The sequence below is a fragment of the Bos indicus genome, chromosome 28 (assembly GCF_029378745.1).
Source record: "Bos indicus isolate NIAB-ARS_2022 breed Sahiwal x Tharparkar chromosome 28, NIAB-ARS_B.indTharparkar_mat_pri_1.0, whole genome shotgun sequence".
Classification (NCBI taxonomy): domain Eukaryota; kingdom Metazoa; phylum Chordata; class Mammalia; order Artiodactyla; family Bovidae; genus Bos; species Bos indicus.
The window spans coordinates 29996518-30022665 of record NC_091787.1 but is presented as its reverse complement, the minus strand read 5'-3'; the positions used below and the strand labels follow the sequence as shown (position 1 = coordinate 30022665).

At 37.4% G+C, this 26148-nt stretch overlaps 1 protein-coding gene across 4 annotated transcripts in view; it reads right to left on the bottom strand.

Annotated features, from left to right (window-relative positions):
* The window catches only part of VCL (vinculin), a 109171-nt gene that overhangs the window by 37739 nt on the left and 45284 nt on the right, over positions 1-26148 (bottom strand). For all 4 annotated transcript variants that reach the window (XM_070782216.1, XM_070782217.1, XM_019953761.2 and 1 more), the window contains exons 3-6: positions 5999-6149; positions 5709-5817; positions 3421-3543; positions 1845-2005 (exon numbers count right to left, since the gene is read on the bottom strand). In XM_070782216.1, coding sequence (XP_070638317.1) covers positions 1845-2005; positions 3421-3543; positions 5709-5817; positions 5999-6149 — 544 coding nt within the window. The remainder of the gene's footprint in view (positions 1-1844; positions 2006-3420; positions 3544-5708; positions 5818-5998; positions 6150-26148) is intronic.

Sequence of the window (26148 nt, the reverse complement as noted above, 5' to 3'; positions counted from 1 at the left end):
AGGAAACTGGCACGAGAGGCAAATACAGAGATGGCATCAGCTGGAAGTTTCCTTTGCTAAGAGCAGGATCCACAGATAACTTAGGGGTCACCCACATGGGGAAATCTGCCCCTCAAAAGAAGTCAGTGGGAATGACCAGGTCAAAGCAGTTCCCAGGAGCCTGCTCAAAGAGAGGAATTGTTCAGTTGCTCAGTCGTGTCCGACTCTTTGATGGGCCATGGATTATGGCCCATCAGGCTCCTCTGTCCATGAGATTTCCCAGGCAAGAATATTGGAGTGGACTGCCATTTCTTCAGGAGATCCTCCATCTCCAGGAGATCTTCCCGACCCAGGGACTGAACCCACATCTCCTGCACTGGCAGGGGGATCCTTTACCACTGAGCCATCAGGGAAGTCTCCAAAGAGAGGAAAGCACCCACCAAATACAGAAAGCCTTACATCCTATATTAATGTCTTTCCTCTTGCTTCCCCCCAAAAAACAGCTTCTTTTGAGCTAAACAGTCCGCCCAGCACAGCCCCGAGTCCCATATTAAGTCACATTCTGACGCATAATCGAGCACAGTGTTACACACCGGCACACGGGATAAGGCATGGCACACAGCACAAGAAAACCTCACAGACATGCTTTTTCTCTTTTTAAGTAAGAAAGAACTAAAGGGCAAGAGAAAGCTTACCTTCTAAACGTGAGAAAAAGAATAAAACAAACAAGAGAACAAAAAAAAGATGCATAAAGAAGTCATAACAGGGAAGTGAAAGTTGTCAAACATGCAAAAGCAAAATTAAGTAAAATATCAAAGACTTTATATGATTTTACCATATGGATTTAAAATATAGTCTCAGGACTTGTTCAATAATTTCATGCCTCTGAAAACAAATCCATGGTTAAGATAATCTAACTAATTTCTCCTACACATTTAGTTTAACTTCCTGGGCAACAAAAGAGACAGAATTGGTAATTCTAGGCCCAGCTTCGACCTTAACTTTTAGGTGTCCTAGAGGACAAACAGAGCCCTACTGGACACCCAGGGGAAATCATACAAAATCCCTTCTGCAGTCTGCTACCAGCCTGCTGGGTGGCCCTGGAGATACCATTTGGGCCCACACGGTAGGGGAAGCTGGGTCCTAGAGACAGTGGGTTCCCCCCACTGCCTGATCTTGGGCTCCTATAAGAGAAGTGTCTCTGTTTCCAATCACTAAACAGGGAGAAGCAGGCCAGAGCAGCACCTCAAACCCCTGCTGCTGGGGTCTAGGAGGAATCCACCAGCCCTTGTAGAGTCCAACAGGAAATTATAGACCAAGGGGAAAGGGACCCCTCAAACTAACAGACAATGTGAAAACTAATATTTCAGTGAAGCTTTTTTAGGGAGAATGGAATGATAAAGGGACACACCTAGAAATGCCTACATTTTCCTTTGTAGATTTCTCTGGGTCAAAAGCTGATTAAGAAAAGTTTCCCATAAAATTCAGCCGTAGGCATATTCTGTATCTTGCTTAGTAACCTAGCAATAACCACCCACATGAAAGGCAGGGCTCCTACCCAGGGGAGTATACACCACAGCAGAACTCCTCCACGAACTCAATAAATGAGACTCCAGTTTGAAAGAAAAGCTACACATCTCAGCTTTTAACCAACATTCACCCCACATACCTATTTATTTGCTCTACCTGAAAACAAAGGAAAAGTGCAGAACCAGCAAGTAATTCATGAAATAAAGAAGAAATCACTTTCATAATATCTAAGTAGTCTTATGCTGCACGAAATTACAAGATAAAATGTGAGACAATCACACCCCCAAGAGGGGAGAATTGGGGATGTTGCTTATTTCTTCCCCAATAACACTTACCTTGCTGGCCCAGGCATCTTCGTCCCAGGAAGTGAGTTGTAATACACGAATAATCTCATTAATTTCAGCGCTCATCTTTTCTACAGTAAAATTGCGATTTTTCAAAGCTTCTTCAATTCCTTGGTTTTTGGAGTTTTTAGTTGTTACAAAAATCTTCATAGCTGTAAAAATAAACAAAAGATCAGAAACTAAGTTTGGAATGTAATCTTGCTGTATTACAATAGTCACACAAGATGCTTCACACTTTGAACATGTTTTGGGCTTCTAAGGTCTTAAAAATAATATGAAAATAAATGCTACAAGTCTGCTATTAAAATTCCAATATCAGCAACCTTCACTGTAAAGAAAACTGAAGTTACAAAACATCACCACATCATGATCAGGGAACTAATTTAACATGCATGTACTGAAGATCCAGAGTCAAAATATCCACTATTTCTAAATCAGTTGCCATCCCAGGCCTAACACTGGTCCCATCTAACACAAACCTAATGGGACAAGATAAAAACTGTCAGTTAAACTGTAACCAAAATATGCTGCTGCCTCAATCCTAGTGGAAGATCCCAGTGTTGAGTTATCTTCCACAATTTCTCTTAACATATAGGAATGACTATCTAACCCCTACAAGTAAAGAAGAAAATAATAACGAAACATTGGAAAAGAAAATATCTTCTCATAAACTAATAAAATTATAAAAACAAAGATTAATCAACATTTTATTGAGTTACCCAAATTAGAAAGAAATATTTTTCCCAAAAGCCTTCCTGCCACATAGAACAGTTGGCCTCAAAAAACATATTTTTGAGAAGACTGTAAGATTCTATTTACAATTTTTTATTTTCAAGTTTATATAAGGGCTTTCTGAACTCTTATACTCACATCTCCTATTTTAATCACTACCTGAAAAATGACAAAGCAGGAAGACAATAGCTGGGGAATTACAGTGACATGCCTTAAAAGATTCTGAAAATAAAGAAACCCTCTTAGAGTTAAACCAACTAACACATAACCTGACTAAGAAAATTTACATAAACCACGAGATATGTGATACATACTAGAGATATCTGATACATACGAGACTCTTAATAAGCACAATTCTCTTTTGCTAGTTGAGAGAGCAGCCATCATGTTTGCATTTCTGGGCTCTGCCCAATGGGTAGGTGATCCTAGTTGGTATAGACCATCAGCTCTTCAACATAGAGAAGAGCTAGGAAAGGATTATGGACTCACTTCTCTACTATATAGTGTTCTAGATCTATTCCAGCTCCTAATTTTTTTTCCCAAGTACAAATAAAGGGGTCAAGATCCATACATCCAAAACTAGAGTTCCTAGAGAAGAAAAGGAGCTTGATAGAACTTCAAGAGAACAGTAGTAGGCAATAGGAGAGCAGTTTCACACAAAGAGCACGAGGAGAGCATTAAAGAAAATGAATCCTGGCTCTTAGCTAACCAGCTGCATTTTTACCCAGGCTGAAGGACATGCAACTAAACAGAAAAGAAAATGAACACCAGAGTTTAGAACATATAAACACTTTTTTTTTTTTCTTCTGTAAGATAAAGTACAGACAGAAAATACCTGAAATGAGAACTGGCAGCAACTCTTTCACAGTGTTCATTGAGTTCACCAACATCACTCGATGCTCCTGATGAGTCAGTTCCTGCTGCCTCTCATCAATCATTTTGGCCATCTTAGTCATTCCTGGGGCACAGGAAATAAATTGTACAGGGTGAGTAGTGAAATAATTCAGAGTCAGGCTTTCTGAACCTATATCCACTATGAATTACTATGAAAGTCCAAACTGCCCACTTATTTAAACATACATACTATCACTGAACTCTCTCATTTATGACATTGAGTTTTGCAGAACAGTTCTAACTTAAGACAAATGTATTCTTCTCATTAAAATTAATTTAATAAATATAAATCCTAAATGTGACATACTTTTCACACATTTGACATACATTCACAAATATGTTTAAACTGTTGAAATTAATAAATATATATTTGAAAAAAAACAATTCGCAAGTGGTGAGCGGGGGAATACCTTGCCTGGCTTCCATATCAGTTTTCATGCCATGTACCTGGCCACTGAGCCTATATGTATAAGAACCTCATGTGAGCCTACTACAGGCACGCCTCAAAGACACTGTAGATTCAGTTCCAAACCACTGCAACAAAGTGAATATCACAATAAAGTGAGACATAGGAATGTTCTGGTTTCCCAGGGAATATAAAAGTTATATCTCCACTATACTGTAGTCTATTAAGTGTGCAGTAACACTGTCTAAAAACACAAAGTACATACCCTAATTTAAAAATTATTGCTAAAAAATGCCAACTATCATCTAAGCTTTCAATGAATCATGATCTTTTCAACAGTAACATCAAAGATCAGTGATCACAGGTCACCATAACTAATAATAATGAAAAAATTTGAAATATTGTGAGAATTACCAAAATATGACACAGAGACATGAAGTAGAAAAATGGCACCAATAACTTGCTTGAGATAGGGTTGCCATAAACCTTCAATTCGTAAGAATGCAGTATGTGTGAAACACAAGAAAGTGAAGCACAATAAAATGATGCGTGTCTGTACTGAGAATCTAGCAGCTGAAAAAAATGTTAAGAATTACAATAACATGTTTTGTTTTCATCTATAAATTTTTCTCTACTTTCCAATTTGCCCAAAATAAGGAGGGGGTCTCAATTTCATAATTAAAAACAAACAAAAATGCTATAAATGTAATTATGGTGATGACAGCATTTGAAACAATCTGGTATTTCAGAGTTAGCCTGCTAGAAACTTTTGTTTACTTTGGTTATTATTCAAGGGTGCTATGTGAGTCTCTAATACTTTGATTTTCAAACTGCTCTTAGAATTTCTTAACTAGTTTCACAGATTCTCAAGGGGTACCCAAAGGGAGATGGAAAGGTGGGGATACCCCTGCTTGATCCACACAAGCTCCATTTTTGTCTTTCATATGTTGAGATTTTGCATTAGATTTCATCTGAAGAAATAAGATTTCTTCATAGTTACAAACAAGTTTAAAGGGTACTTCTCTAAAGGCATTTCTCAGTGATCTTCAATGATAGCTCAGAGAAATTCTTAACTGCCATTAAATGTACAGAATGACTGCACTGGAACCTCCAGAAAATGCTATTAATTAAATATCATTTTATGTCAGAAAAAAGAATTTTATAAAATGATATGTGATCCTTAAAACTAACAAATTAAACATCTAATATGTCTTATCATTAGTCTCATTTATACTTCAAGGAGCCTCAAGTTCATGTTATATGTCTATAACACCAAAAGCTGGTATCTGTTCATGTATTTTGAATATTTAATTCTCAGATGACTACACAATCAGAGATTTAGCTACAGAAGCTCTTCTCTCCTTCTAGGTCTGATTATATTATGCAGTCTTGGGCAAGGGCATGAATCCATAATAGCAGGCAGGCTAATTAGCAAGCTAAGAGGTCACAGAGAGCTCAGGCCAGCTGGCAGACAGTGAAGGAATGCTGTACAATGTGGAATGAAGAGGTCAGGATTCAGGGTGGCCTTAAGCATTGCAGTAATAGAAAAGTATTTCCTACATTCTCCAGCAACATTTGCAATGTCTAGTTCAGTTCATTAGACAGAGCCAGGATTTGCAGAAAGCAGATTCAGCTTTCAGAGACAATGATTTCTCTTCAGTAGAAGCACAGAGTCAGCTCCATTAAGAGAGCAGAGATAACTAAAAACCCAAAGCATCATTACCTACCTTCCACAAAAAAAGCAGGGAGGAGTGCCCCTTTCCTTTTGATCAACCAAGAACAATTCATAGAACATTTTATTATAAAAGTAGCATATGACTAACCTGGTCCAAGATTCTTCGTGTAGGTGACCAAATCTTCCATAGTTTCTACCACCTCTGCCACTGTAAGATATTCCAAAATTCCTTTGCAAACTCTAATAATTTTACGAACCTGAAAATATATTTCAGAGTATTCAATCAATTGTGTTAACGATAAGTAGAAAACACAGTGATTCAGATGTGTAGCTAGTCAACGTTTTCTCATCCTAAACAATCCTCAATCCTCCATTATTATCTTTACGACTGGGCTTTTTTGTCAGGAAGAGGTCTGCTTGGGCCTCGGGGTGCCTTACCTCAGCCTCGTCGAAGGTGAGGAGCAGGTCTGATGTGCCGGAGAGGATGCCCCTTGATCCATCAATTAGATAATCTCGAGCAGGCACTGAGTAAGGGTCTGACTGCAGCATCTGGGCTGCTTGGACAAGCTTGGTGCAAGCATTCTCCACCCTGTGGGGAGGGACACAGAGTTAACTCACTGGCAGAACCAAGCAGGAGAATATCACATGCAAATTCAATGGATGTCAATGGAGATAAATTCACATTTTTTTTCCTATATGGAAAATAGACAAGAGTTTCCAGCTTTTAAAATTGGCAATTAAGGGCAGCACATTCATTCACTCACTGCATTAAGCCTTTGTTCTTCATTATTTCCTGACTACAAAACATAACAAAAAGAAATTCTGGACCTTTTACTTTAGGGGGCTGTATCTCTGTAACTCCTTCGTTTCCTTACTATTCACCCTATACACGCTGCCCTTAAAAAACACTGACAACAGTTTCAGATTCGACATCTGGAAACAAAATACCAAAACACTGCGCTAAATGAAAAAAATAATAATCAGACGAACCAAAGGAATAGGAGGCAACGCAAAGAAAAACCATGAGGTAATGTACAAATTTTTCATTCATCTAGTCAAATGGATTTGTTTGACAAACTAGACTGTTTGAAAACAGCCTTATAAAACAGTGGTGTTAATTAAAATGTCACTGGCGTTCAGTTCAGTTCAGCTGCTCAGTCATGTCTGACTCTTTGCGACCCCATGAATCGCAGCACACCAGGCCTCCCTGTCCATCACCAACTCCCGGAGTTCACTCAGATTCATGTCCATCGAGTCAGTGATGCCATCCAACCATCTCATCCTCTGTCGTCCCCTTCTCCTCCTGCCCACAATCCCTCCCAGCATCAGAGTCTTTTCCAATGAGTCAACTCTTTGCATGAGGTGGCCAAAGTACTGGAGTTTCAGCTTCAGCATCATTCCCTCCAAAGAAATCCCAGGGCTGATCTCCTTCAGAATGGACTGGTTGGATCTCCTTGCAGTCCAAGGGACTCTCAAGAGTCTTCTCCAACACCACAGTTCAAAAGCATCAATTCTTTGGCACTCAGGTTTCTTCACAGTCCAACTCTCACATCCATACATGACCACTGGAAAAACCATAGCCTTGACTAGATGGACCTTTGTTGGCAAAGTAATGTCTCTGCTTTTGAATATGCTATCTAGGTTGGTCATAACCGTCACTGGCATTAATAACCAGTAGTTAATAGTTTAATATAATTAAATATGATACTTTCCAAATATGACAGCCCAAAATTGATAAATCTCAATAGTTTGAGATGATACTTATATAACATACAATTAGTAATTTTAAAGGGTATAATTTTCTATGTGCTTGAAAAGAACAAGTTTGCTCTTAATTTTTAGGTGAATTATATATTCATTAACTTAAGCTTGTTAACTGTGCTGTTCAAATCTTCTATATGTTTGCTGATTTTTTTTGGTCTGTTTTATCTATCAATTACTGAGTGACAAAAAATCTGACCAGAACAACAGATTTGTCCATATCGCCTTGAGGCTGTTTTTGTTTTACTGAAGCTAACTTACTAGGTACATATAAATTTGCAATTATTATATCTTTCTTATAATTTGAACCTATAAATCATGAGGTGACACCTCTCTATATCTCCAGTAATGTTTTTTGCTGATATTAACATTGTAAACCAGCTTGCTTTGACTATTGTATTCGATTGGATATAACTTTAACTCTCTGTATCCTTATATTTTCAGATCAAAGGTGGCTCAGTGGTAAAAAAAAATCCACCTTCCAATGCAGGAGACAGAGGAGACTTGGGTTTGATTCCCAGGTCAGGAAGATTTTCCCTGGAGGAGGAAATGGCAACCCACTCCAGTATTCTTGCCTGGAAAATTCCATGGTCAGAGGAGCCTCGTGGGGTACAGTCCAAGGGTTGCAAGGAGTCAGACACAACTGAGCACATACACACACATCCTTATATTTTAGATGTGTCTTCATGAGTCTGCTAGTGACAAAATGTATTCATTTTGGTTTGTTTGAAAATGCCTAAAAAAAAAAAGAAAGAAAAAGAAAATGCCTACTTTGTCTTCATTCTTCAAAGACTATTTCAGTAGTACAGAATTCTGATTGATTACTATTTTATCAACACATTGAAGGTATTATCTCACTATGATCTGAAAAAAGAACCAAAAAGAGATGTAATAGAAGTAGAGGTTGGAGTGACATGGGGCTATAAGTCAAGGAATTCAGACAGTGTCTAGTGGCTGGAAAAGGCAAGGAAATGAATCCTTTCCTTAAATCTCCAGAAGGAACCAACTCTGCTAGCCTATTTTGGACTTTAGACCTCCACAACTATAAAATAAAGCATTGCATTGTGTTTGTTGTGAGAGTAACAGGACACTGGCATCCAGTTGAAATTCACTAGGCGTACAGAAACACATGAAAATACTACCTATTATGAAGAGAAAAAATAATCATTCAAAACCAACCCAGAAATGACACAGATGACAGAATCAGTAGACAAGAAGGTTAAAATAGTTACTATGTGTTTCATATGCTCAAAAGCTAAAGGAAAGACTGAGTAGATAAATGAAAATTATATATAAAAAAAAATACTCAAATAGACAACTAGAGATGTGTCTGAGATACAAAACCACGCTGGATAGATTACTACTAGATAAGATATAGCACGAAGATTTTTTTTTCTTTTTTCTTTTTTGCACGAAGATTATTGAAACTGAAGTCATAGCAATGAAAATTATTTAAAATAGGAGAAAACAAAACTTAAAAGAAAATGAGCAGAGCATCTATGAGTTGTGGCACAATTCCAAGCAGCCTATACGTGTGTGACTGAAGTCCCCGTAAGAGAGAAAAAGGGACAGGAAAAAAATTTGAAGAAAAAATAGCTACAAATTTTTCAAATTTAATGAAAAGAATAAAGCACAAGGTTCAAAAAGCTTCATAAACCTCAAGCACAAAAAACATCAGAGGACTCACAACAAGCTACATCGTAAGAAATTGCTTAAAACCAATAATGAAGAGAAAATATTAAAAGCAGCCAGAGAAAAATGAGACACTTTATATTACAGAGAAACAAAGATAAGAATAACAACAGACTTCTCATTGGAAACAATACAAGCCAGAGAAGAGTGGAGCAAAGCACTGAAAGAACTTTGGGTGGATACAAAGAAAATATTTCAAAAATTAAGGCAAAATAAGGACTTTTCCAGCTACGCAAAAGTTAAAAGAATTCATCACCCAGCAGACATGAACTATAAACAAAGTTAAAGGAAGTCCTTCAGGAAGAAAATTATAACAGATAGAAGTTTGGATTTACAGAAATAAATGAAGAGCACAAAATGGCAACTATGTGCATAAATATAAAAGCACATTTTTTTCTTATTTTTAAATCTTTAAAAGATAATTGACTGGCTAAAGCAAGAACTTTCTAAGACAGGAAGTTTAAAAAAAGTAAATCTGATTTGCTAGTTAGACAATGAGGACTGGTTTTGCCAATATTGTGGCAAATGTTTTCCACAAATTAGAGTTAAATTAACATGGAAACATTTGAGATGTGTACAAAATACATAATATGGCAGAAAACACATACTTTGCAACTAAACTTATGATTTTAAAATATTTAAATATTTAAATTAAAATAATTAAATATTTAATTAAATAAATATTTAAATTTATTTCTAATTTAAAATTGGAATATTCAAGGTATTCAAAAGTATTCAAAGTATCTCAAAAATCCTTTAGGAATAGTCAGGCTTCCTCTGTGGCTCAGCTGGTAAAGAATTCCGCCTGTAATGCAGGAGACCTGGGTTTGATCCCTGGGTTGGGAAGATCCCTCGGAGAAGGGAAAGTCTACCCACTCCAGTATTCTGGCCTGGAGAGTTCCATGGACTGTATAGTCCATGGGGTCGCAGAACTGGACACGACTGAGCGACTTTCACTTTAGGAATAGTCAGATGCTTACTAAAGACCACTAGTTGAAGAGCACTGGCCATCTGCTTCAAGGTTTCTTTGTTTGTTTTTTTAACAGCCATTCCTTCTAGCTGAAACGCCTCTTTCTCTCTCCTCTCTTTTGCTTGACTAACCCCTATGTATTCTCTTAGGTGCTGCTTTTTTTTTTTGAGCTTTCAAACTTTTATTTTATATACAAAGAGCTAGTATTGTTTCTGCATATGGTACATGTGCTGGATGATCCATTACAGGGAGTTCATTTAGGCCAAGTTAAAGAAGCTCATGTCCTTCAAGTACTGGCTGCACATCTTCAGTTCATTATTTCCAGATCAGACCCCGCTGGTTTGAGTAGACCAGCAAGAGTGAGAACCCTGGCCAAATTTTCTCGAATGGCTCCAGTAGAGCTGCTGGTGACCCAGGTTGCTTTCTCGGTGGCAACAAAGCAAAAGGAATAAGAGAGCACACACGTGTGCTCTTCAAAATTTGAGGACACAGTTGACCCAGAAGGCAGTGTTGACAAATGACTAGATGCTGCTTTTAAACGACTCTTCTTTCAGAAAACCTAGGCAAATCTATATAATACTATATAATATGTGTCACTTATATAATATATAAGTGACACTATATAATATAAGTGTCTCTCTTATGTGTTCATGAGACAAACCCTCCTGGCTTTGTTTTTCCTATCTCCCACAAGAGTGTAAGTTCAGCAAGATCAAGGACCTTACTACTACTACTACTACTACTACTACTACTACTACTACTACTACTAAGTCGCTTCAGTTGTGTCCAACTCTGTGCGACCCCATAGACGGCAGCCCACCAGGCTCTCCCGTCCCTGGGATTCTCCAGGCAAGAATACTGGAGTGGGTTGCCATTTCCTTCTCCAATGCATGAAAGTGAAAAGCGAAAGTGAAGTCACTCAGTCGTGTCCGACTCTTAGCGACCCTATGGACTGCAGCCCACCAGGCTCCTCCAACCATGGGATTTTCCAGGCAAGAGTGCTGGAGTAGGGTGCCATTGTCAGCAAGATCAAGGACCTTATCTTTCCTGTAGTCACAGGGTACAATCCCTGACACATAAGAAATATTCAGTAAATACTCAATAAACACTTGTTGAATGAAAGAATGGATTTTTTTCAAGTACAGGATATCATGAAATCATCTGGCCATCAAAATCATTAACTTTAAAAGGTCACAAACTTATTTCTAGGTTAACATGAACCTTGATGAAATTATAGCAAACATAAACACTACAGAATGCAACTACTGCACTGCATCTATTTGAAAAGATAGTTTCTGCACAAGTGTTTCAAATTTGGAGAAAGCAAAAAATAAATGAAAGGAATAACCATCATGGAGAAAGGAAACAGGAAAAAGAAAAGATGAAATGGAAAAGCTTTACAGGAATCAATTTGATTCTCCACTAATGGTTCCCTTGTGTGGTAAAATGATAGGGCCAAAACAGACACTGCATCCTTTCCTTCTACCTACAATAAGACATCCGATCTGTACATTAAAATTTAATGAGATTCATAAAGCCAAACAAATCCCACCATGACTAACCAGTAGGCAGAAACAGGAAGGAGTCTGTCTTGTCTATGGAAAGTGAGATTTTACTTAAACATTCAACCTGCTTGGCTTCTTAAAGTGATCTGCTTTTCAATACAAATCTTTTTTAAAAAGCATGTTAGAGAATGACAGTAGGGATAAAGTCTATTTCTTAAATAATTATAAAATTAAAAAAAAATAAATCTTGACTATATATTAATCATAATGAGTTAGCTACTTTATATCAATCAGCTAACACATTTTAAGGTTTCTCTCTGCCTTTGAGTCTTCAATCTAAATTAGTAGAAAGCTCTTCTGCTTTAGATCAATGAACCAATGACAGCCTCACAGGACCCACTCATAACCCCCAAGTCCATTCTTCATAAAATTACTACATGATATAACACCATATCATTTAAGAGATGGAAAGGTTCCAAACTATTCAGTTCCATGTGATTTCAATTATCACTAATCAAGATGTTTTAACTTACGCTAAATTTTTTTATTTAAGAAAAATAAGAGAAAAACAGATTTAGAGACTATAAAGATTCATTGCCACAAGACATGTTTAAAGATTCTTCTAGACTGCATCCAGAAGTGAGTTCAGTTCAGTTCACTGGCTCAGTCGTGTCCAGCTCTTTGCGACCCCATGGACTGCAGCATGCCAGGCCTCTCTGTCCATCACCAATTCCCAGAGTTTACTCAAACTCATGTGCATTGAGTTGCTGATGCCATCCAACCATCTCATCCTTGGTCATCCCCTTCTCCTCAAGCCTTCAATCCTTCCCACAATCAGGATCTTTTCAAATGAGTCAGTTTTTTTGCATCAGGTGGCCAAATTATTGGAGTTTCAGCTTCAGCATCAGTCCTTCCAATGAATATTCAGGACTGATCTCCTTTAGAATGGACTGGTTGGATCTCCTTGCTGTCCAAGGGACTCTCAAGAGTCTTCTCCAACACCACAGTTCAAAAGCATCAATTCTTCGGCACTCAGCTTTCTTTACAGTCCAACTCTCACATCCATACATGACTACTGGAAAAACCATAGCTTTGACTAGATGGACCTTTATTGGCAAAGTAATGTCTCTGCTTTTAATATGCTATCTAGGTTGGTCATAACTTTTCTTCCAAGGAGCAAGTGTCTTTTAATTTCAAAGCTCCAGTCACCATCTGCAGTGATTTTGGAGCTGCCAAAAATAAAGTCTGTCACTGTTTCCACTGTTTCCCTATCTATTTGCCATGAAGTGATGGGACCAGATGCCATGATCTTCGTTTTCTGAATGTTGAGTTTTAAGCCAACTTTTTCACTCTCCTCTTCACTTTCATCAAGAGGCTCTTTAGTTCTTCTTTGCTTTCTGTCATAAGGGTGGTGTCATCTGCATATCTGAGGTTATTGATATTTCTCCCAGCAATCTTGATTCCCGCTGGTGCTTCATCCAGCCTGGCATTTCACATGATGTACTCTGCATATAAGATAAATAAGCAGCATGACAATATACAGCCTTGACGTACTCCTTTTCCTATTTGGAATCAGTCTGTTGTTCCATGTCCAGTTCTAACTGTTGCTTCTTGACCTGCATACAGGTTTCTCAGGAGGCAGGTCAGGTGGTCTGGTATTCCCATCTCTTTCAGAATTTTCGACAGTTTGTTGTGATCCACACAGTCAAAGGCTTTGACATAGTCAATAAAGCAGAAATAAATGTTTTTCTGAAACTCTCTTGCTTTTTTCAATGATCCAGTGGATGTTGGCAATTTGATTTCTGGTTCCTCTTCCTTTTGCAAATCCAACTTGAACATTTGAAAGTTCACAGTTCATGTAATGTTGAAGCTTACTTTGGAGAATTTTGAGCATTACTTTGCTAGCATGTGAGGTGAGTGCAACTGTGTGGTACTTTGAGCATTCTTTGACATTGCCTTTCTTAGGGACTGGAATGAAGACTGACCTTTTCCAGTTCTGTGGCCACTGCTGAGTTTTCCAAATTTGCTGGCATATTGAGTGCAGCACTTTCACAGCATCATCAAAGAAGTGAGTTACTAATCTTAAATTCCTTTAGTTTAATTCTTTCATATATTTGTTCATCTAACATATTGAGGACCTACTACATGCTACATGAGTCCTAGAACTAAATTGGAAGGAAGGTGCGCTACACAGCTTGCAGAATCTTAGTTTCCCAACCAGGGACTGAACCCGGGCCACAGCATTGAAAGCATCAAGTCCTAACCACTAGACTGCTAGGGAACTCCCTAGACCTTTTTTTTTTAAGTCCCTATTTTTAAGGGGTTACCACCTTGGTAAGACGAGGCATATAAATAAACAAATAATTAGTATTTAGAAGTATGCCCAACACATGCTGAGGGGATACAAAAGTAGAAGTAGTCTTCTTTCTTAACTGAGAGATTACAAGAGTTGTGATAGAAAAGGTGCTTCTGCCCTCAGAAGCTCAGCACTACTTATAATGACAATTCTCCTAGTAGCATCTCTTTGAGTTGTTTTTTCCATGGAATCATATTCTCCCCATCTCCTTCTCTCCCTCCCTGTCTTTCTTTCTCTCTGTGTGTGTGCCTCTCTCACTCTCTCACAGGGACACAGTCAAGTGTCTTTCTGTGAACAATAATAAACATTTGCAGTAGACCCGCTTTGACTAGGGAAGGGCAGTTAACTACTACAAAGGACAGGTAAATCCCTCACCCTGAAGCCAAATAATCTCAATCTACTCTGTCAAAATCAATTATCATATCCCAGCTCACTGATTTAAATGAGGAAGGGAGAGAAAGAGAGCTGGAAAAAATAATATAAGCACACCTTGGAGATATCGAGGGTTTGGTTCCAGACCACTGAAATAAAGCAAATATCACAATAAAGTGAGACACACAAATGTTTTGCTTTTCCAGCACATATAAAAGTTATGTTTATATTCTATTGTAGTCTATTAAGTATGCAATAGCATGATTCCCAGAAGAAAAACTACACACTTTAATTTTAAAATACTTTATCACTTAAAAAAAAATGCTAACCACCATCTGACAATGCAGGGTTCCCATAAACCTTTGTGAAAAACACAGTATCTGCAAAGCACAATGAAGTTAAATGCAATAAAACAAGGTATGCCTCCCTAAAGGAGAGAGTCTTATGGGCCTATATAGACATATATTGCTCCATAACTTTAAACCAGAAAGCTCTCTAAAACACTCAGCAAGTTAAACTTTCACCCCACCCCTAAAACACATGTTGAGGGGTGGTGGAAACTATCCCATATCAAATTCACTATTTGAATAAAACCTAACCTTAGACAGTACAGTCACTTAGGTTATAAACACTATTACAAAAAATGTGTTCTGTTTTCTAAAGACTGCAGTGCTGTGGAGCAGAACACCTGAAAATATGATTTCTTGGAAGTCGGATTAGCCTGGAGCACATCCAAGGAAGCAAGTGTTTACATCTTGGGACCTGTCCTCTCAAGAGAGAGAGAGCTGGTCAGATCACAAGCACATCCGATCACTTGAAGCATAGACAACACTTGGTAGATGGGAAGGAAACAGGTGGGAGGAAGAAAGAACACAATCAGCTAGTGATGAGGTTTCCGCCACTGTAGCCATGGCACCCAACATGACCATTTCCAACCAGGCAGACCCTGGCATAATGACCTCACAGGCAAAATCGACTGGCCAGGCTCTTCCTGCTGTCTTCTTAATGCATGTTCAGACCTCCCCTCCCTTCTTATCTGGGCAGGGTCTCTCGGAGATCATGAAAGGGCCAGGTCACTTCCATTTGAGAAACCCATCAAAGAAATGCCAAAACAAGGTTATAAACATAGTAGAATATTTAAGTCTTTACATTGAGAAATTTTAATTGCATGATAAAGATTTTCTTTTAAGACTGCCTTTTTTCCTCTGGGACTATATACATGGTATCATTTGAAGAAAATATTGAAGCCCAGGCCCTTCACAAATATAAGGCCTGGGTGAGAGGCCAGGGGTTGAGGGTAAGGGGTAAGCACTCAAATACCCTCTGCTTTCCTAAATTTAGAACCTAACCCAAGATCAGTAAAAACGACTGCTGATGCCTCAAAGATTCCCCCTTTCCTAGGTATTCAAGCATTTAAACTGTTAACCTGTCAAATGAGCTCTAATGAAATTCCAGGCATAAACAACTGAGAGTACAGTCCTTCTAGTTCCCCTCAAACAGGAAGAATGGCCTGTAGTCAACCCAGTCTATCCTCATCTCTTTTGTGCATACACATAAAATTTTTAAGAAATGATAATAATATATATACAGATTTCAAAAGACTCTGGGAGATATGAGAAAATATTCTTTTATATACTCGCCATTTGGCACAAATTTTACTTTAAAATAGCAAAAGCTAGACTCATTCTGTGGCAACCCAGGACAAACCAATATGCTTTGCTCCTGGCATTGCCATTTTGAGAAAGGTCAGGGAGCCTTAGCCATTAGTCATCCAGAAACCTGAGTGAAGGCCACAAGCAGTTACAGTTTTTAGGAGGGAGTCAGGAACACTGAGTTCAATGATAAACTCTAATCTAGCTCAAGTAGCAAATGCCTAGCACCAACTGACCCACGTGTACGCTGCATGGTAACACACTGTTCCAACCCTGGGCTCCTAGATTTGAAGATCCTACAGGGCTTATCCACAAATCATTCCTTTCCTGACCTAACTCAGTGACAGTAATTTTGACTAAAATTAAAAACCACAATGAGTCATGAGTCATACTGAAAAAATTCAAAACCCTTTAAGGGCAACACCAAACTGTTTTTGCTAGAACATGTACATTGAGATAACAGAGCTAAAACACACAAAAACATCAAAGGCTCACTAAATTCTTTTATTTCATATGATATTAGAAGCTATGCAGCCAGTTTCAACTTCCCCTTCAAACAAAACCAAAGCCCAGAGATAACTGAAAGAGAAGCAGCGTGGTGGGGATGAGAAGGTTTGAAGTGTCACTGCTGCCCAAGTTACATCCTCCTCAAGTTTTGGTGGCAGGTTATTTGAAAGACAGTGTGAGTCACAACCTTTTGTATCCTTTAAAGCCTGAAAGACTAGTCCTAGTCTTTCTCCCCACCTTCTTTCACCTCCTGTTCAAATCTAGCATCTGTGAAGGAAGAGGGGATTCAGAGCCTACAAGGTTCAATCAAGAACACTGCTATTTACAGGTCCATCAGCTCCTCTGGTCTTTCTTCCATCTCATGCTAGGGTTACGGCAGAAACAGATAAACATAGAAATAAGTGTGTCTTACAGATACTGCTGCTGCTGCTGCTGCTAAGTCACTTCAGTCGTGTCCGACTCTGTGCGACCCCAGAGACGGCAGCCCACCAGGCTCCCCCTTCCCTGGCATTCTCCGGGCAAGAACACTGGAGTGAGTTGCCATTTCCTTCTCCAGTGCATGAAAGTGAAAATTGAAAGTGAAGTCGCTCACTCCTGTTCGACTCAGCGACCCCATGGACTGCAGCCCACCAGGCTCCTCCGTCCATGGGATTTGCCAGGCAAGAGTACTGGAGTGGGGTGCCATCGCCTTCTCCATTACAGATACTAGTAGTTTTCAAATGTATGTTGATGTTGTCACGATAAGTAAAATCAAAATCTACTTTAAAACATTATAAATTCATTGTAACCTTTATTCTTATATATTCTTAATTAACTAGTAATAGTTTACCATTATTACTTGAAGGTCTTATGCTGAAAAAAAGTTAACAATCACTATTCTACACCAGAATGTAATGACTGCTAATGTAATGACACAGCAGAAGTGTAAATACCTAAACACAAATGAAGTGGAATAGACACAATAAGAGATTCCTAGGTGGTTCAGTGGTAACGAACCAGCCTGATAATGCAGGAGAATCCAGTGGGTTCAATCCCTGGATTGAGAAGATCCCTTTGAGGAGGAAATGGCAATCCACTCCAGTATTCTTGCTGGGATAATCCCGTGGACAGAGGAGCTTGGCAGTTTACAGTCCACAGGGTTGCAAAGAGCCAGACACAACTGAGCACAGACACAATAAGAAAATATTTTTACTTATGAAAAAAACTTACAAAATCTAAGATGTGGTTTAAAAAAGAAAAAAAGAAAAAATCTGGAAATAAAAGTCAACAGTAGGCTTAACATCAAGCAACAGTCATTCTTAAGAAAGGCTAATAACAAAATAATGAACATAATTTAGGACCCAGAGAATCATAAGCTTGTAACGACTAAATAATACTGCTTTGAAACATATAAAGTTAAAATTGACAATTATGAGGAAAACTGACAAATCTACAATTATTGTAGATTTCAACAGACCTTAATCATAAACAATTTATGATCTATAGTAAGACTATATAACAAGTCAGATCAATAATATTTATATGTTGGTCTAATTGATAAAAAGAGAACTCTACACCCAAGCAGAAGAGAATACACTTTCTTTTTAAACACACACAGTATACTTACCAACAGTGACCACTTATTATGTCACAGAATTTCCAAGAATCAATAATACATCTTGACTGCTGGTCATAAAGCAATTAAATCAGAAATATTAACAATCAAAAGATACAGACATATCTCATTTTACTGTGCTTCAATTCACTGCATTTAGCAGATACTGTGTTTTTTACAAATTGGAAGGTTTGTGGCAGCTCTGTGTTGAACAAAACTGTAGGCACCATTTTTTCAACATCATTTGCTTACTTTATGTCTCTGTGTCACATTTTGATAATTCTAACAATATTTCAAGATTTTTCATCATTATTATATTTGTTATGGTGAACTTTGATGTTATTACTGTAATTGCTTTGGCATTTTTTAGTAATAAGATTTTTTAAATTGAGGTATGTACATTGCTTTTTTTAAGACATAATGTTATTGCACAATTAACAGACTATAGTGTAAATGACTTTTATATACACTGGAAAAAAAAATTCATGTGACTTGCTTTATTGCAAATACTGCAATAATCTGGAACTGAACCTACAATATCTCTGAAGTATGCCTGTAGCAAAAGGAATTTTTAAATGTACTACTAAATAATACACATAGGTAAGAGGAATTCACATCAAAACTACAAAATATTTAGGGCTGAACTACTATATGTAAGTGGGCTTCCCTTGTGGCTCAGCTGGTCAAGAATCCACCTGCAATGCAGGAGACGTGGGTTCAATCCCTGGGTTGGGAACACCCCCTGGAGAAGGGAAAGGCTACCCACTCCAGTGTTCTTGCCTGGAGAATCCCAGGGACGGGGGAGCCTGGTGGGCTGCCATCTATGGCATCGCAGAGTTGGACACAACTGAAGCAACTTAGCAGCAGCAGCAGCAGCGTAAGTACCTATAAGCTGTTTACAAGCTTGTAGTCAGAGCAAAACTGAGAGCTCAAAATATATTTATTAAAAACAAGAAATACTGAACATAAAAGAAATATTGAAAATAAGATATTCATATAATAAACTTAACTAAACAATGAATATAAGAGCAGAATTTAATGAAACAGATTTTGGGAAAAAATAATAAAATATAAATCCCCCCATAAGAGTGATAAGAAAAAAAGCAGAAGTCAACAATACTGAACAAAAAAGGAGAGATGAAATGGATAATTTCTTAGAAAAGAATCAGATTGCTAAAGCTAACTCAAAATGAATTTAATAAAACCTGAATTAGATAATAAAAGGAATCTGAAAGAGTAATCGAATTTCTTCTTCCTCTAAAGGACACCAGACCCAGAGAAAGTTTTAGAAACAAGTTTTGCCAAACTTTCAAGGATAGACAATCCTTTTGTTATATAAAATGTTTCAAAGACTAGAAATCTTATTTTATGAGATCAAAATAACCTTGATAACAAAACAGGGTAAGAAACAGAATAACAAAAGAAAATTATAGATCAAGACCCCTCAGGAACTAAGAAGCAAAGCCTTTTAAAAATATTAAAGTTGAATTTAGCACTGCATTTTCTTTTCTAAATCACAATCACATAGTGTTTGTCTCAGAAATGCACAGGTGGGATAATTCCCTGGGGGCCCAATGATTAGGCCTTCATACTTTGACTGCTGGGGCCTAGGTTTGATTCCTGGCCGGGGAACTAAGATCCAGCAAGCTATGCAGAGTGGCCAAAAAAGAAAAAGAAATGCATATACAGGTCACCATCAGAAAAGCTGATATTTATGGAGTAGACCAAAGACCATCTTACAGAGTAAAGGATAAAAACCACATGATTATCTGAGCAGATACAGAAAAAGTATTCAATAAAAACAAGCAATCATGACTTTTATTTTCAAAAAAAGGTCTTACTACAGGAGAATAAATTAGAGGAGACTCTTCTATGAAAAAAGCTTAAAAAGTAACTGAGTTTATTTGGAGAAAATGACTGAGAAAAAAAGATCGAGAAGTTCAAGAAGGAAGCTAATAATCAGGAAAAATTTTTTTCAGGTATTTTTACATATATTATCTCACTCATTTAAGCCTCACAGTAACTAATATGTTATGAGAAGAGATTCTTACAAGGAAGGGCAAAAAACATTCTTAGCATGCTAGATTGAGTACAAGCCTGGGAGTCAGATAGTCTAGGGTTTGAATCTTAACTCTGCCATTTATGTACTGTGTAACTTTCAACAAATTACTGTGAACTACTGAGTCTCAGCTTCCTCATCTGCAAGATGAGGTGGATTAAACAACAAAAGAAAGTACCAGCTCATAAAAGGTATTCAAGAAATAGAGCTATTTTTTTTTCAATTTGTTAATGTCGGAATTTTATTTATTTTCCATAGTTAAAATGTATTTACATTATTTATAAATGCATTTCAAAGGCATTTTACTTTGTAGCACAGAAAATACACAAAACAATTATCCTCCAGGTATAGTTTCTGAATATTATTTTATAAATAAATCTTGTCTCATTTATATGCATATTGTCCATAACAGAAATAGAGCTATTTTTATAAGGTTCTCTTGCATCTACTAAGAAAAGAACAATAAAGATTTTAAGTAGATGGGGAAAAAAGCGCTAATTTTGCGAACGTCTTAATTTGAGAATGGACCTTTATAGCAATAGTGAAGGTAATAAGTAAGGGAATTTTAGTCGCTAATTACTTTTAGTGTTTCTGTTTATATTTGCAGGGTAGTGTTGGGGTAGCCAATGGCCTCAATTCATCTATATAATAAAGCAGTTGGATTATATAATCTCTATGATTTTTTTTAATTTTAAAATATTATGACTTTAACTTCTATATAGGTTAAGAACTGTGTGTGCAGTACATCACAAATTACATCCGTAAAATTCCTCCTTTGGAAATACTTAGGAAAACTGTAAATAGTTATCCTCAGAGTTGTATAAAGTTAGTTAAAAAACAAAAGGAAAATGTGAAAGTCACTCAGTCGTGTCTGACTCTCTGTGACCCCATGAACTATAGCCTGCCAGGCTCCTCTGTCCATGATTCATGATTCTGCAGGCAAGAATACTAGAGTTTGTAGTCATTCCCTTTTCCAGGGGATCTTCCTGACCCAGGGATCCAATCAGGGTCTCCTGCATTGCAGGCAGATTCTTTACCATCTCAGCCACCAGGAGAGCCCATAAAGTTATTACTGCCTAAAAAAGAGAGGGGTGGACTACATGACTTCTTGGAAGTCAGATTATGAAAAGAACACGCACTTGGACACCACAAGACCATCAACAGGAAACATGCTCTTCCATTTACATGAGCAAACTTAGGTGAGTTAATGTTTATCAAACCTAGACAGCAAAAGAGACACTGATGTATAGATCAGTCTTATGGACTCTGTGGGAGAGGGAGAGGGTGGGGAAATTTGGGAGAATGGCATTGAAACATGTATAATATCATGTACGAAACGAGTCGCCAGTCCAGGTCCGATGCACGATACTGGATGCTTGGGGCTGGTGCACTGGGACGACCCACAGGGAGGGTATGGGGAGAGAGGAGGGAGGGGGTTCAGGATGGGGAACACAGGTATACCTGTGGCGGATTCATTTCGATATTTGGCAAAACTAATACAATATTGTAAAGTTTAAAAATAAAATAAAATTTAAAAAAATGTTTATCAAACCTTAGTTTTCTTATCTATAAAATGAATGTATTAATACTTTGAAGTTGGTGTTCTCAGAATTACATGAGAAAATAAAAATACATAAGTACCTCACCCAGTAATACATAATAAATGTGAGTCCCCTTGGCCCCTTGAGTTCTCCTCAATCATGTTACTATGACTAGTCTGTTGGCAATGGAAACCAAAGTATTGCATGTTTCAAGTATTACTTGTTTACCTCTTAATTATTAAGGTATACAAAGTAAAATAAGGGTTAAATCCCTGCCAACATGTTTAGAACTCTCCCACAATTTAATAAAATACTCAGAGTTCATTACTGAGAAGACTCAAAATTTCAATCATTTTTGTTTGAGAAAGTCTATGAAAAACAAGTAGTACTCAACTATGTTTAATATGGCAAGTTCAAAGGTGAACTGTTTAAAGTCTAAATGCTTGCTCTAGGTCAAAGGTGCAACAAATCAGCTGGCAGATGCTACTTGGTCAGCTATGTTAAGTGACAAAAATCTCTTAAAGCAGCAATGGAAAGGATCACAAAAACACTTGGAAAAAAAAATTAGAATCACACCTTAGCCCCAGAGAAGCAAAGTGCATTGAGTATTAATCAAAGAATTAATACTTTAAAAAGATGTGCTGGCCACTTTCACCAAGAAGAGTGTTTGAAAATTCAGATTTCGTCACAAATTATTCAGAGTGTTCAAGATCAAAGCAATGAAAAAAGCTAATTATGAGGGCTTGTGATCTAAAAATACAGCACTACTACTTTTGGTCAGAAGAGACCTAAATTAAGTGTAAGCATGTTTAAATCCTTTAGAAATTTCTTTGTACATGAATATCAGTCAAGATAAAATTATATCAAATACAGACTATAACTGTGCTTACCTAATAAAGTTTAAGGGTCAAAACAAGACAATTTCCTAGGGAATATGATTAATGGCCATTCTGTACATTTCCAATACCACATACACCCTTTTACAAAGTATTTTAGGAACATTCTTTTATTTGATAGGCATAAACATTACAATATGTTTCAAAAATAGTCCAAACTAGTGACTCAATCCAAGTTTTGATGATTTCAAGCAGACTGTGCAGAACAGCCCTGAGACAGAGTGGCGACACCTCCCAGCTCTAAATGAAACTGTCATCTGCCTGCCAACAGACAAAATGCACTATGCCCTTTTAAATAAGTTCATACCACAAGACTACCTCACAGGTAACACTTTTGGACATGCTCAGACACTTTTGGACGTGCTCAGACACTGAACACCCCTGGGTAAGAGTCAAGAACTGCCTTCCTTATCCATTTCTGCTCCATTGCAGAAATAAGAATGAAATTCCACTGTATACCACAACAGCAATTTTTCTGAGGCAAATAAAATAGTTCGCCATAAACATTTTTTTACCTACAAGAAATCAACCTGAAGCAAATCCATGCTGACAGAAAATGAATCTGGTCGTTTTGACATACAGTTTACTCTCCTTCACTAACACCTACCTATTATTCACCTTGTATCGGCTATGAATCTTCCTGAAAAACTGCCTTCATTTTGTCATTCTACTTACTGTTCGAGAAGTGCAAAGTTTCCCTGCACCCAACTCCAAATTCCCCTACCTGGCCTCCAAGGGCTGCATCATGTGGCCCAGCTACCCAAGCTCAGTTCCCATCACTCCCACTGTGACTTCCTTTCCTCACAGCCCCCATGACTGACTCATGCTATTCATTCCACCTGGAGTATTTTCCTTTCTCACCACACCTGTCCCCATTTCCAGTATGCTCCTTTTTCCCTCCCGCTATCCACCCAAGTCCCACTTCCTACATGAAACGTCTTCCTACTATTTCTACCTAAAATGATAGCACTCCTCAGAACTTCTATTACAGTTGAATCAGTCTGTTTTACACCTCTTCAATTTGAAACTTCTTAAAGCATTTTCTCAAAAACCTCTTTGCAGGGACTTTCCTAGTGGTTCAGTGATTAGGAATCCACCTTCTAATGCAGAAGATACAGGTTTGATCCCTGGTCAGGGAACTAAGATCCTGCATGTCTCGGGGCAACAAAGCCCATGGTCAGCAACTGGAGAGCCCTCATACCACCAACTAGAGAAAGTCCATGTGCTGCAACAAAGACCCAGTACAGCCAAAATAAATAAATATTAAAAAAGGAAATAATACAATATTGTAAGTTTAAAAATAAAATATAAAAATAATAATAAGAGAGCAGGAAAAAAAAAAAGGAAATAAAAAATCTCTCTGTAATAGCAGGTCACCTTATTCACTCCATGATACACAGAAGAATAAAACTCTCATATATGACCTACCCTCTTGGGTATACCTGGAATTATGCACAGTTTTCAGCCACAATATCTATATTTCCACTAATTTCTCCCCCACTAAAGAAAGCATAATAAAAAGCTGGTGAACATATTATACTTCAATAAAAGGTAAAAGGAAAAAACTGAAACCTAGTGAGTTGGAATGAGAGGGATGTTATTATATATGTGATCTTGAATATGATCAATTTACACTGAAAAAAAAACCAAGCGCTTGTAAACTTGGGCACTTTATCACTATTACTAAATAATTTGTAATACATCTTACCAGTGATCATTCATAATAAGAATGATACAAACTGCTATTCTATGTAGGACTTAGCACACAACACACATAAAAAGTCATCAGTAAATACTCAATTAACCAATTAGTGTGTCTAGCCCATTAATCAATCAATTGCACATAAATATTATCGCTGCTGCCACTGCCTGATAACAGTGATTGATGACGATGACACAAAGTAAAACATGGAGTACAGCAGCTGATTCTCCTGCTGCCAGACTCTAAGGGAACAAATGACTTCTTATAGGGTGAGTCTAAGCAATATTTTAACAGTATAGCATGACCATGGCACTGCTGAAGTCCATGAAGATCACACTGTCTATGGCAACCATCATGCAACCCTACACCTCTTGTGCAACAGCATGGCTATTAATGCAATCTTCGGTAAAATTAGTAAATTGTAAACTCTATCTGCCAGTGCAGTCAGGGATCAGATAACTTTTGCTCCACCCAAGAACAAGTCTTCGTGTGACAAAGCAAATCTTGTTATATATTAAAATGGTCTTCAGTTTTATAATAACAAATTGCCAATCATTAGAAGTCCCTTATCCATAGTTACAACCCAAATGTATAATCTTTAGCTGATACTAAAACATTCTGTAACATTCCAGCATGCCCCCTTAATTGCCAGTCACACAATTAGACTATGATTTTAAGATCCCCTCAAAACCTGATAAAATCAAAGAATCTGAAAATGACATCTTTCCCTTTAAAAATCTCTACATCTACATCAGATTGCTTAGGTATAAATCCATCTATAGATCACCAGTCTTCTGTTTTCTTTAGCCCTGACATTTTAACAATCTAGAAGAGACTGATCTAAGAATAAATTTTTTAACTTATTTTTTAGTGTTCCCAAAGCAGACACTATTTAGAAACCCTTGTGAAAGTGGAGGCAGAGGAAGCACCAGTCTATCATGCCCTGGAAACTTCCAAACATCAACCAAACAGCCCAAAAGAATGTCCTACTCAACAGTTCCAAGGATGTCATTAATTGCTTCCATCTGTTTCCCTCTCTGTCCCCTCCCCATCCTAGTCAAGGCATCTACTAAAGCTATTTTTTGCTTCATTTTGCATTCCAAAGAAAAGTATAAAGAGGCCTGATGTTTTAAACCAAAGAATATTTATTTTTCTCCATATCTGGTTGATAACCACAGTCATATTATTTCTGTACTCCAGGTTATTTTCAGGTAACATTTCAGAGAGTGGCATATTAAGACATGTACTTTTAAAAAACTGCTCAGTAATTACTTCAGTTGGTCATAACACAATGTTTTCTTCTGACTCCTCAAGGAAACCAGGGATTTCCCCCCATAGTATGATAAAGGTTAAAACCTCTAAATGGTTTCATCCATTGATGATCCTTTCCTAAATCAATGGTTTCATTAAATGTTACACAAAGACAACTTCTAATTTGTCATTTATTCCACATTTACTGGTTAGAATTCCCCTCATCAATTAGGGCTATTAGGTTACTGTGAAATAAAGTACACATAGGAGAGAAAGGATAGTTATATTTTTTTTTCTCTTTTGATGAGAACTTTTAAGATCTACTCTCAGGAACTTTCAAATATACAATACAGTATTGTTAACTATATTCACCATGCTCTACGTTGTATCTCCATGACTTATTTATTTTATAACTAGAAGTCAGTGCTTTTTGACACATCCCTCCACCTCCCCACCTCTGACAACCACCCATCTGTTCTCTTTACCTACGAATTCATTTTTCAAAATATTCCACATATAAATCATACAATATTTGTCTTTCTTTGACTTATTTCACTTAGCATAAGCCCTCAGGGTCCATCCATGTTGTTACGAACAGCAGACTTTTCTTCTTTTCTATGGCTGAATAATATATATCTCACATCTTCTATATCAATTCACCCATTGATGAATACTTAGATTGTTTCCATATCTTGACTATGTAAAAGATGCTGCAATGAACAAGGGGTGC